This window comes from Dreissena polymorpha, chromosome 1, assembly GCF_020536995.1.
Source record: "Dreissena polymorpha isolate Duluth1 chromosome 1, UMN_Dpol_1.0, whole genome shotgun sequence".
Lineage (NCBI taxonomy): Eukaryota > Metazoa > Mollusca > Bivalvia > Myida > Dreissenidae > Dreissena > Dreissena polymorpha.
In genome coordinates, this window is record NC_068355.1 from 105,597,877 (window position 1) to 105,611,149 (window position 13,273).

The following is a 13,273-nucleotide window of genomic DNA, read 5'->3' on the forward strand; positions in this document are numbered from 1 at the left end:
ATACCTTAGATTTTTCTCATGTAAGATGGTTGATGCTATTTAATTTTAGAATCGGCTTGGATTGGACATTTTATCATTTTTATTTTTCAGTTTCTGCCCTGCGCTGTCGGTGATATCAGACACATTGAGGCTGAGCCACAATGTAGCAATATCCTTTTGTATAATGTCTTATCTCTGGATACTTAGAACCCTTCTCTTAACTTTTTTACTTGGGTCATGATTTGTTGTCCCCTACCGGTGAAACTGGAGGGAACTTATGGTTTGTGCTCTCTGTGTCCGTCAGTATGTCAGTCAGTCAGTCAGTCTGTAACACTTTTCTGGATCCTGCCATAACTTTAAAAGTTCTTTATATTTTTTTCATGAAACTTAAAATATGCATAGATGACAATATGGAGATTATGCAGGTCATTTCATTTTGTTCCATACTTCAAAAATTCTGGTTGCTATGGAAACAAATAAAAAATAAAAAATTCAGACAATGGTCATAAATTCCTCTAAGCAAAGAAAGCCGTCAATTCAAGTTGTTTATTGTAATATCGACATTACAACCTTAATTTAATGATCCCACAACGTCCGTGGATAGGAAGACTGTGCGTCAGTCTTTATGTATAGAATACGTACCATCAAAACTAAGTATTGTCATGTATAGAATATGTACCATCAAAACTAAGTATTGTCATGTATAGAATACGTACCATCAAAACTAAGTATTGTCATGTATAGAATATGTACCATCAAAACTAAGTATTGTCATGTATAGAATACGTACCATCAAAACTAAGTAATGTCATGTATAGAATACGTACCATCAAAACTAAGTAATGTCATGTATAGAATACGTACCATCAAAACTAAGTAATGTCAAAATTTTGGATGTAACAATATGGCAAAATAACTTTAAAGTATTATTCTCAAGACACAGCCTTGTAATACATAATTATTCTCAAGACACAGCCTTGTAATACATAATTATTCTCAAGACACAGCCTTGTAATACATAATTATTCTCAAGACACAGCCTTGTAATACATAATTATTCTCAAGACACAGCCTTGTAATACATAATTATTCTCAAGACACAGCCTTGTAATACATAATTTTTCTCAAGACACAGCCTTGTAATACATAATTATTCTCAAGACACAGCCTTGTAATACATAATTATTCTCAAGACACAGCCTTGTAATACATATAACATTAAATAATGGTCCTCTTGCTAAGTTTATTCAAATTTAGCCCTCAGGGTCAAATTTGCTCATGCCCTGTTAAAAGTTTTATATAGTCCTATACAGCAAAAAGTCATAAAAGCCTGTTTTACTATTTGGCTTGTAACATTTTATGCTGGTCCTCTTCTAAGTTTATCAAATGATGTTGCTTGAGTCAAACTGGCCTTGCCGCAGGAGTCATAATTAATAATAATTTTATCAACAACATAATATTTTAAAACATGACACATGTTAGTTATCTAAGGCCATTGTGGTCCATCTTGTTTTAATTATAGTCAATATATGAGTACTATTGCAACCACATCATTTTGTGAAGAGTCATAAGTTGTACTGAGACTAAACCAGAAACAACACTACGGAAGCATTTCTAAATATAGTATGAGAATTTTTCAAATTTTAGACTAAATTCAACATTTGAAACTTTCAATGCACATTGACAGAAAACCATGTATAACTTATTATCCCCTGCCATAGGCAGAGGGATATTGTTTTGGTGTTGTCCGTCCGTCTTTCCGTCAGTCCGTCCATCCAACACTTTTGTGTCCGGAGCCATATCTTGGAAGTGCTTTGGCGGATTTCAATGAAACTTGGTATGAGTATATATATCGATAAGAGGATGATGCACCCCTAATGGCATTGTACACCATCTGTTAATAACAGATTTATGGCCCTTTGTATCTTGGAAAAATGCTTTTTTGTGTCTGGAGCCATATCTTGGAAGTGCATTGGTGGATTTCATTAAAACTTGGCATGAGTATATATATGGATAAGAGGATGATGCATGCCAAATGGCATTGTACACCATTGGATAATAAAGTAGTTATGGCCCTTTTTATCTTGAAAAAATATTTTTTTTGAGTGTGAAATATAACACTTTTGTGTCCATAAGCATATTGGCGGGGGATATCAATTCAACGAATTTGCTTGTTATGAACAATAATAAATTGTGAAAATTTGTAAAATGTGCACATGTGTCTCAGCAGTGACAAAGGCCATTTTTAATAAGAATAATTGTTAACCATTAAGAATTATGGTTATCTAGCTAATAAACAAACCTTAAAAAAAAGGAAAAAGCGCATATAATCACAAAAAACAGTACATGATTAATATATCACACTATATTACTGAAATATCTTAATACTGGAATACATAAATATATTGTTACAACAATAGTGAAAACTAAAGAAGAGACTAACATATAAACTAAATTATTCTGATTTGAAAACTGCATGAGTGGGCTTGAATAAAAAAAGATTTGATACTGTTCAGTAATAATCAAATCAAACCAATGGTTAGTTCAAGTTTTTATCATGAAGTGTCATTGCTCACATTTTACTTGACATTAGGAATCTTAGAATCTACTTTTACACATTTTTAAGGAAATTAAACTTGTTCATACTCACAGTTTACAGTCATTCTGCAAAAAGAAGCAAATATAATGGATTTGTATTATTTTAATGCCATGATATGATAATGGCGTAGGGGCATATCATGATACCACTGTCTGTGTTTGTGTGGGAACAGTGGGATATATTGTATATGGCACATGACTGTGTTGTACATAATACGAATTTAAAATAAATTGGCACAAATGATCATCATAAAAAGATGTGGCGTTCAAAAGCATGTGGCTGACTACAAGAATGAGGTCTCAGTGACTTTGGAGATTTTTTTTATTTATGTGTATACATAATAATTATGGTGAAAGAACATGTTTGTGTCTGCCAAAGAACTTAGTTGTGCATTATGGGATTATGAAAGAAGTGAGAACAAATTATCATCATATAATTTTTTTTTTATTAAAACAAATGATTATAAAATCAAGAAGATGTGTTGCATGAACAAATATATGTCACCTTCATCAATTTCAAGGTCGCAGTGTACACTTAGAGTGTTTTTTTTTCTTATTATGGTGAAGATTCAAGTTTGTCTCAAGCAATACATTTGTTATTAACAATGCGATTTCGAACTTATTTGGCTGGAATGGTCATCATATCAAGACTTTGTATCATTCAACAAACATTTACCTGCTATACAATCATGATCATAGTTGACAATTGTAGTTTTTATATGCCCGTTTTTAAAAACGGGACGTATTATAGTTTCAACTTGGCGGGCGGCGGACGGGCGGCGTCCACAGCAGTGTCCGCTCTCTTATTCAAATAGTTTTCATCCGATCTTTACCAATTGTGGTCAGAAGTTGTGTCTAGACAATATCTAGGTCAAGTTCAAATATGGGTCATGCCGGGTCAAAAACTAGGTCACAGGGTCACTTAGTGCATTTCAAGGATTAAGCATGGTGTCCGCTCTCTAATTGAAGTAGTTTTCACCCGATCTTCACCAAATTTGGTCAGAAATTGTGTCTAGATGATATGTAGGTCAAGTTCAAATATGGGTCATGCCGGGTCAAAAACTAGGTCACGAGGTTACTTAGTGCATTTCAAGCATTTAGCATGGTGTCCGCTCTCTAATTGAAGAAGTTTTCCTCTGATCTTCATCACCTAATTTGGTCAGACGCTGTGTCTAGATGATATGTAGGTCAAGTTCGAGTATGGGTCATGCCGGGTCAAAAACGAGGTCACGAGGTCACATAGTGTCTTTCAAGCATTTAGCATGGTGTCTGCTCTCTAATTGAAGTAGTTTTCATCTGATCTTCACCAAATTTAGTCAGATGTTACATCTAAATGATATCTAGGTCAAGTTTAAATATGGGTCATGCCGGGTCAATAACTAGGTCTCGAGGTCACTTAGTGCATTTCAAGCATTGAGCATGGTGTCCAAAACCTTCGAACGGGCGTATCTTGTGACAGTTTGGCACTCTTGTTTGCATATTCCTTTTATCCATTTATTCCAAGTACATTCTCATGTCTTGCCCATAAAATTGCTGTAAATGGTGGTACTTCAAAGTTAATTAAAAAATATTTGAGTGCATCATTGAAATTGAATATGAATTGGAACAAATAATAATTTTGTCTTGATGATGTGTTGCATGAAACAACCTTTAAGGTTGCTCCAAGGTCCAGGCCATAAAGGACAAATGAAGGTTGTGCATTGTCCTTATATGGTATTTGTTACAGTAAATGTTCATGTGACTGTAAAACTGTGACTGGGCAAACTTTATCAAGAAAAGTCAATACATGCTCAATGCACCAACTATGGTGTTTGTTTTAAGTTTTATTTGTCTTACCTGTAATAAGCTTTATATGTAGTAACATTTGCAAAGGACTGCTACATAAATTGTGTATAAACTTCTAATATTGTGTGGCAAGCAACACTTAATTTGTGTCCAGTCAAACAATTAAGGGGCATCATTGTCCTTTTGACTCATTTCTTGTTTTATATAATATATAGTATGTAACAAAAGTATTGAGATAGCTTTAACTGCTGATTATGGTGTGACATTCTTGGCATTCGGGAATGGTGCTCCTGATATATTCTCCGCCATTGCTGCCATAGGAAATGCCAAGAATGGTGATGCTAGCCTGGCCATCGGTGCCTTGTTTGGTAAGCATATACCCTGTGTTCACAGTCACAACAATCATTAATGCCTTGTTTGGTAAGCAAATACCCTGTGTATACAGTCACAACAAGCATTGTTGCCATGTTTGGTAAGAACATGCCTTGTATACAGTCAATACATTCATTGTTTTCCGGTGGAATGCACATTCCTATTTGCAGTCACAACAATCATTAGTGCCTTGTTTGGTAAGCATATACCTTGTTTAACAGTCCGTTCCAGCATTGGTTCCTTGGTTGGTATGCTCTTCCTTGTTCATAGTCACAGTTACCATCTTTGCCTTGTTTGTTATATGCACATTATTCACAGTCACTGCTACAATATGTGCAGATAACAAGAGCTGATGCCTTGTTTGGTAAGCACCTTCCTTTTCTGCCATTACAACACTCAATTATTGTTGCTTGTTGGGTTATTATATACCCTGTTTTTCAGTTATAACAATAAATTTAGCCTTTTTTTGTAAAGACATTCACAGTTATAACAATCATAGGTGCCTTGTTTGGCATGCACATTCCCTGTTTACGATCATATTAATGAGCAGGAGTGCATTTGTTGGTAAGCATATTCCCTATTTAGGTTCATAACAAAAATAGGTGCTTTGCTTTGTTAGCAAATTCTTTTTTCGCAGTAACAACTAGCAGCGGTGCATTGATTGATGAACACATACCATGTTCAAAGTCACAGCTAAAAAATATGCCATGTTTAATAACCACATTATAACAGCCAGGATTGGTGAAATGTCTGATATAAATATTCCTTTTTTACAGTGATAGCTAGTGGTTTATATTGTTTGGCAAACATAAGTTGGTCACATTCTGAACTTGCTTCAGTAGATTATTATGGTACAAATGCTAGGTACATGTATGTTTCATGTCAGTTGATCTCTGTATTACAGGTGCATAATTGGTTGTGAATGCAGTAATTGCAGGTGTCAATTTATCACTGTTACAGGTGCTGGTGTGTTTGTGAGTACAGTGGTAGCTGGGACTATAGCCATCATCCACCCATTTGACGCTATGCAGCGGCCATTTCTGCGAGACATGGTCTTCTTCTTGGCAGCAGTCTTCTGGACCTTTGTAGTCCTCTGGGACAAAAAGATCACCAAAATGGAAGCAATAGGTACAGTATGTATGCAAATTCAGCAAAGAATCATTTATTTGAAAATTTTGCTGATATAATTAACTGAAACAACTTTTTGAAGGTACATTTTTGTTTTGAAAGGTTAAATTAAACATTGTTTAATTGACAAACATGTATATATCAGGTTATAATGTACAGAACTTGTACATATTTGCTTAATGACATGCATACTCAGTCATGTTCTCACTATTGCTCAGGACTTTTGACAGTAGTTTTTTTGCAGCAATGAGTAAATTGACATTCTTACCAAAATGTCTTAAACTTGCTTACTGATATACTGATACTCTTTTTAAATTGGACAATGTGTATTCAAGACCATGTTTTTGTGAAGAAAAAACTCGTGAGCACTCTACTTGTAAAACTTTGATCTTAATATGATGTCATGACCCATCAAAAAATGATTCTGCTTTGCAGAAATACATGGCCTTGAATAAAAATCATACAAACACTCTAGTATCAAGACCTTATATTGAAAAGTCATATGAGTGAAAGTAATGTCATTATGGACCTCTCTTTAGATTAAAGTATATTACAGAAATATTTGCTTCTGTGCTTGCCTCTGTGAACTGTGAGTTCATGGGTGTCTCTGTGCTGTTTATTTCAGGTTTCATTCTGCTGTATGTCGTCTATGTGCTGACAGTTGTGATTGGGCGATATATCTACACCCGTCAAAGAACCAGGTTGAATTCTCAGAGTAAGGGTCTGGTGCGCCATAATTCTCATTTTAATTTAGGACTTCAAATGGACATAGGATTGGTTACATAGGATAGATGACATTGAATAGGTGACATAGGATAGGTGACATAGGATAGATGACATATAATAGGTGACATAGGATAGATGACATATAATAGGTGACATAGGATAGATGACATTGGATAGGTGACATTGGATTGGTTGCATATGATAGATGACATATAATAGGTGACATAGGATAGGTGACATAGGATAGATGACATTGGATAGGTGACATTGGATAGGTGACATAGGATAGGTGACATAGGATAGATGACATTGGATAGGTGACATTGGATAGGTGACAAATGATAGGTGACATTGGATAGGTGACATAGGATAGGTGACATTGGATAGGTGACAAATGATAGGTGACATTGGATAGGTGACATTGGATAGGTGACATAGGATAGGTGACATTGGATAGGTGACAAATGATAGGTGACATTGGATAGGTGACATTGGATAGGTGACATATGATAGGTGACATTGGATAGATAACATAGGGTAAATGACAAAGGATAGGTGACATAGGATAGAGGACAAAGGAAAGGTGACAAAGAATATGTGACAAAGGATAGGTGACATAGGATAGGTGACAAAGAATTTGTGACATATGATAGATGACATAGGATATAGGTAACATATGATATAGGTGACATAGGATAGGTGTCAGAATCTATTTATCACCATAGTATTGGGTTAAGGGAAGTTGTGAGCTTTTATGCCCCCGGATCGATAGATCGGGGGTATATTGTTTTTGGCCTGTCTGTCTTTCTGTCTGTCATTCTGTTCCAAAACTTTAACCTTACAGTAAAGTTTTGCAATAACTTTTGAAATATTGAACATAGCAACTTCATATTTGGCATGCATGTGTATCTCATGGAGCTGCACATTTTGAGTGGTGAAAGGTCAAGGTCATCCTTCAAGGTCAAAGGTAAACAAATAAATTTTTTTTAGCTCACCTGATTGCTCAGGTGAGCTTTTGTGACCGGTCTTTGTTCGTTGTATGTCCGTCCGTCCGTTAACATTTGCTCGTAAACACTCTAGAGGCCACATTTCTTGTCCCATCTTCATGAAACTTGGTCAAAAGCTTTGTCCCAATGAAATCTCGGCCGAGTTTGAAACCGGGTTAAAAACTAGGTCACTAGGTCAAAAAAAAGAAAAACCTTGTAAACACTGTAGAAAACACATTTTATGCCCAATCTTCATGTAACTTTGTCAAAATGTTTGTCTTAATGATATCTTGGTTGATTTCAAAAGTGGTTTAGATCCGGTTAAAAAACATGGCCGCCTGTGGGCGGGGCAGTTTTCCTTATTTGGCTTTAGAGAAACCTTGTAAACACTCTAGAAAGCACAATTTTTGCCCAATCATCATGAAAGTTGGTCAAAACATTGGTTCAATTGATGTCTCGGACGAGTTCGAAAATGGTCAAGAGCGGAGGAAAAACATGGCCGCAAGTGGGTGGGACATTTTTCTCTATATGTATGAAGTGGCAGTTTTCCCTATTTGACTTTAGAGAAACCTTGTAAACACTCTAGAAGGCACAATTTTTGCCCAATCATCATGAAAGTTGGTCAAAATATTTATTTTATTGATATCTCGGACGAGTTTGAAAATGGTCGGGATCGGTGAAAAAACATGGCTGCCAGTGAGCGGGGCATTTTTCTCTATATGTACATGTATATAGTGAAAACATGTGAATACAGTAGAAGTCACATTTTTTCATGAAACTTGCTCAGATCATTTGTTTCCTTGATACGAAAGTTGAGTTAAAAAATGGTTCCGGTCAATTGAATAACATGGCTGCTGGGAGGGGGGCAGTTTTCTCATTATCCCCCCTCCTCCCCTTTCGAAGAAGAGGGGATATATTGTTTTGCTCATGTCGGTCCGTTGTCCACCAGATGGTTTCCGGATGATTACTCAAGAACACGTTTGCCTAGGATCATGAAACTTCATAGATACATTAATCATGACTCGCAGATGACCCCTATTGATTTTCAGGTCACTAGGTCAAAGGTCAAGGTCACGGTGACCCAAAGCAGTAAAATGGTTTCCGGATGATAACTCAAGAACGCTTATGCCTAGGATCATGAAACTTCATAGATACATTGATCATGACTCGCAGATAACCCCTATTGATTTTCAAGTCACTATGTCAAAGGTCAAGGTCACGATGACCCGAAATAGTAAAATGGTTTCCGGATGATAACTCAAGAACGCTAAGGCCCAGGATCATGAAACTTTATAGGTACATTGATCATAACTGGTAGATGACCCCTAATGATTTTCCGGTCACTAGGTCAAAGGTCATGGTCACGATGACCCGAAATAGTAAAATGGTTTCCGGATGATAACTCGAGAATGCTTAGGCCTAGGATCATGAAACTTCATAGGTAAATTGATCATGATTCGTAGATGACCCCTATAGATTTTCAGGTCACTAGGTTAAAGGTCAAGGTCACGGTGACCTGAAATAGTAAAATGGTTTCCAGATGATAACTCAAGAACGCTTATGCCTAGGATCATGAAACTTCATAGGTACATTGATCATGACTCGAAGATGACCCCTATTGATTTTCAGGTCACTAGGTCAAAGGTCAAGGTCACGGTGACCTGTTATAGTAAAATGGTTTCTGGATGCTTACTCAAGAACGCTTATGCCTAGGACCATGAAACTTCATAGGTACAATGATCATGACTCGCAGATGACCCCAATTGATTTTCAGGTCACTTGGTCAAAGGTCAAGGTCACAGTGACCTGAAATAGTAAAATGGGTTTGGATGATAACTCAAAAATGCTTATGCCTAGGTTCATGAAACTTCATAGGTATATTGATCATGACTCGCAGATGACCCCTATTGATTATCAGGTCACTAGTTCAAAGGTCAAGGTCACAGTGCCAAAAAACGTATTCACACAATGGCTGTCAAGGTCACGGTGACTCAACTTAGAAAAATGGTTTCCGGATGATAACTCAAGAATGCTTACACCTAGGATCATGAAACTTCATCGGTACATTGATCATGACTCGCAGATGAAATAATGATGAAACTTGACCAGGATGTTTGTCTGGACAATATCTAGGTCAAGTTTGACATTTGGTAAAGATTGAATGAACTGACTCCTCTCAGGTGAGCGAACTAGGGCCATCTTGGCCCTCTTGTTTTAACCTACAGTAAAGTTTTGCAATAACTTTTGAAATATTGAACATAGCAACTTCATATTTGGCATGCATGTGTATCTAATGGAGCTGCACATTTTGAGTGGTGAAAAGTCAAGGTTATCTTTCAAGGTCAAGGGTAAAAAAAACACCAAATCTGTTTAACCTACAGTAAAGTTTTGCAATAACTTTTGAAATATTGAACATAGCAACTTCATATTTGGCATGCATGTGTATCTCATGGAGCTGCACATTTTGAGTGGTGAAAGGTCAAGGTCATCCTTCAAGGTCAAAGGTAAAAAAAAAAGCTGCACATTAGGGGGCATTGTGTTTCTGACAAACACATCTCTTGTTTAAATCTGTTCTTTTAAAGATCTATTATCAAGAGTATAAAGCATGATTAATTTCAATTAAAACATGCTTTGATATATTTTAAATTTTGAATACAACATGTTGCATGTTTTTCTCACAGTACCTGTATGTTTGTTGCATTTATATGAAAAGATTTTAAATAAACTTTCATATCTTGTTTACATATATTTATATTTAATATCAAAATATCAAATATTTGAAAACTAGAATGACCAAATATTAAAAAAACTTAACTTTGATATCAAGTGTCTGCCCTATTATATGTAATATGTATTTTTTTTGCTAAAATATTCAAATTTTGTATTGAAATGTTATAAAGAACATATGTTCTACATAACCTGTTTGAAATACAATCCTGTATCAATTTAAAGTATTCCTAATCTGTTTTGTTTAAAATTTGGAAGGCTTTATTAAAAGTATATAACCTGAAAAAACTTCAACCTCATGCATAAATTAATCAATTGGTAAGTGAATCATACAACGTCTTGTGAAATTACAGTAATGAAAGAGTTTAAATTTCACAAAATTTGTTCCAGAATTTAAATGTCCAACACTTTGAAGTAAGAGTTTTCAAACTTTACATCTACGTTCAGATAAAGAAACTCCAGAAACATCATTAAAATAGTTATTTACTTCTTTAATAAAAAGAGCAACTGTAATAAATATTAAAGAATAACAACTCGTATTTACGCATTGGAACTGTAAATGCATTGGATGTTTAAGCAGGTTTGAAAGTTAGCCAAACCTCTCTCTTGCCCAAGAATTAATAATAAATAAATATGTGTCTTAAACAATCTCAATCAAATATAACAATGCAGTAAGAAAATGAAAACATAAATGCCAAAATGTGACACATAAAATCGAAAACTGCATACATACCTGCAATATTATAAAGTTAACTGGTGTCATATGTGTTGGAAATCTATTAAATGATTACGATAAGATTTTTAAGGTATAAGAAAATCACCAAAATATACCCCATCAATATTTTGTTTTAATTTACTGTGCAAAATCAGAGAAAATGAAGTTCATATGTCCAGTGTTCAAAGCTTTATAGAAGACCTGAGTCTGTTTACAGTTGAGATTAACGTAATATAGTATCATTTGTGAATGTTCATTTCTGTAACAAATTTAATCCAAAAAATTACAAATGTTTATAAGGTAAAAATGCTACAAACAATCCAGTTAGAGGAAGAGAGGTGGCTCAAAGAACAAAATCCCAAAAAGACTCGATTGCTTGTCAGGAAATTCTTTTTTTCCTGAAAGTGCTTGAAACTCGTATCTTTTGCTTAAAAAACTTTCCTTGATGTTTTCTGTTTCTACCAAAATCTGTTTGACAGCCTAAATAATAAAAATATTCACTTGTGAACATTATTTAAGCAGGTTCTTTTAAATTGTTTATTTTGTGCCCTTATTCAGGTATCCAGGAGTCTTCTGGTATTAACAGAATAAGCCAGCTGGACACAGGTAATATAGTGTCTCAACCCAGTCATAAAACATGTCTTGAACCCCTGTAACATCCCTTTCACCAGATTTAACCTTGTCACAAGCCATGTCTTGAACCACTGTTACATCCCTTTCACCAGATTCAACCATGTCATAAGCCATGTCTTGAACCCCTGTAACATCCCTTTCACAAGATTAAACCTTGTGACAAGCCATGTCTTGAACCACTGTTACATCCCTTTCACCAGATTCAACCCTGTCTTAAACCATGTCTTGAACCCCTGTAGCATCCCTTTCACCAGATTCAACCTTGTCACAAGCCATGTCTTTAACCACTGTAACATCCCTTTCACCAGATTCAACCCTGTTATAAGCCATGTCTTGAACCCCTGTAACATCCCTTTCACCAGTTTCAACCTTGTCACAAGCCATGTCTTCAACCACTGTTACATCCCTTTCACCAGATTCAACCCTGTCATAAGCCATGTCTTGAACCCCTGTAACATCCCTTTCACGAGTTTAAACCTTGTCACAAACCATGTCTTGAACCCCTGTTACATCCCTTTCACCAGATTCAATCCTGTCATAAGCCATGTCTTGAACCACTGTTACATCCCTTTCACCACATTCAACCTTGTCACAAGCCATGTCTTGAACCACTGTAACATCCCTTTCACCAGATTTAACCTTGTCACAAGCCATGTCTTGAACCACAGTAACATCCCTTTCACCAGATTCAACCCTGTCACAAACCATGTCTTGAACTTATATTACATCCCTTTTACCAGTTTCAATCCGTCACAAGCCATGTCTTGAACTTCTGTTGCATCCTTTTCACCAGCTATATCTTCAACTACAACCCTGTTAAAAGCCATGCTTGAACTTCTGTTACATCCTTTAAACCAGCTATATCTTCAACTACAATCTTGGCACAAGTAATGTCTTGAACTCCTGTTACATCCTTTTCACAAGCTATAACCCTGTTGCAAGCCATACCTTAAACTACTGTTAAATCCTTTTCACCAGCTATATCTTCAACTACAACCCTGTCACAAGGCATGTATTGAACTACTGTTACCGGTACATCCCTTTCACCAGCTATATCTTCAACTACAACCCTGTCACAAGCCATGCCTTGAACTACTGTCACATCTCTTTCACCAGTTATATATTCAACTACAACCTTGTCACAAGCCATGCCTTGAACTACCATTACAATTCTTTCACCAGCTATGCCTTTAACTACAACCCTGTCATAAGCCATGCCTTGAACTACCATAACATCTCTTTCATCAGCTTTATATTCAACTACAACCTTGTCACCAATTTATATCATCCAACCAAACCCAAATTAACTTTAACAACTGTACCACTGCTGGCATATCAACACAAAAGGCCAGAGTGTACACCTGATGATTAGTTATACTTCTATGACATATGGTTTGAATGTATAATATCTGATATCCAGTGTTTACAAAAAAATGCAGATACAGTAGACTCTCTTTAAACCGGACGGTCTCGGGACCGGCCTGATCGTCTGGTTTTCAGAGAGATCCGGTTTACCAAGAGTATGCATATTGCCGAAATATACATGGTATGCATTGTGTACAGAATCACATAAAAATAAAACAAACCATATACATTTACATGTACCATGTGATAACTGTACGCA

The 13,273-nt window shown here is 35.8% G+C and overlaps 2 protein-coding genes across 3 annotated transcripts in view; one reads left to right on the forward strand and one right to left on the reverse strand.

The window, feature by feature from the left end:
- The window catches only part of LOC127865197 (eukaryotic translation initiation factor 4H-like), a 394,459-nt gene that overhangs the window by 82,559 nt on the left and 298,627 nt on the right, over nucleotides 1–13,273 (reverse strand). The window lies entirely within an intron of this gene.
- The window catches only part of LOC127865189 (mitochondrial sodium/calcium exchanger protein-like), a 42,026-nt gene that overhangs the window by 14,601 nt on the left and 14,152 nt on the right, over nucleotides 1–13,273 (forward strand). Inside the window, exons 4-8 of one of the 2 annotated variants that reach the window (XM_052405164.1) lie at nucleotides 91–148; nucleotides 4,619–4,730; nucleotides 5,695–5,862; nucleotides 6,488–6,577; nucleotides 11,575–11,622. In XM_052405164.1, coding sequence (XP_052261124.1) covers nucleotides 91–148; nucleotides 4,619–4,730; nucleotides 5,695–5,862; nucleotides 6,488–6,577; nucleotides 11,575–11,622 — 476 coding nt within the window. The remainder of the gene's footprint in view (nucleotides 1–90; nucleotides 149–4,618; nucleotides 4,731–5,694; nucleotides 5,863–6,487; nucleotides 6,578–11,574; nucleotides 11,623–13,273) is intronic. The other variant, XM_052405165.1, reaches the window with a different exon arrangement.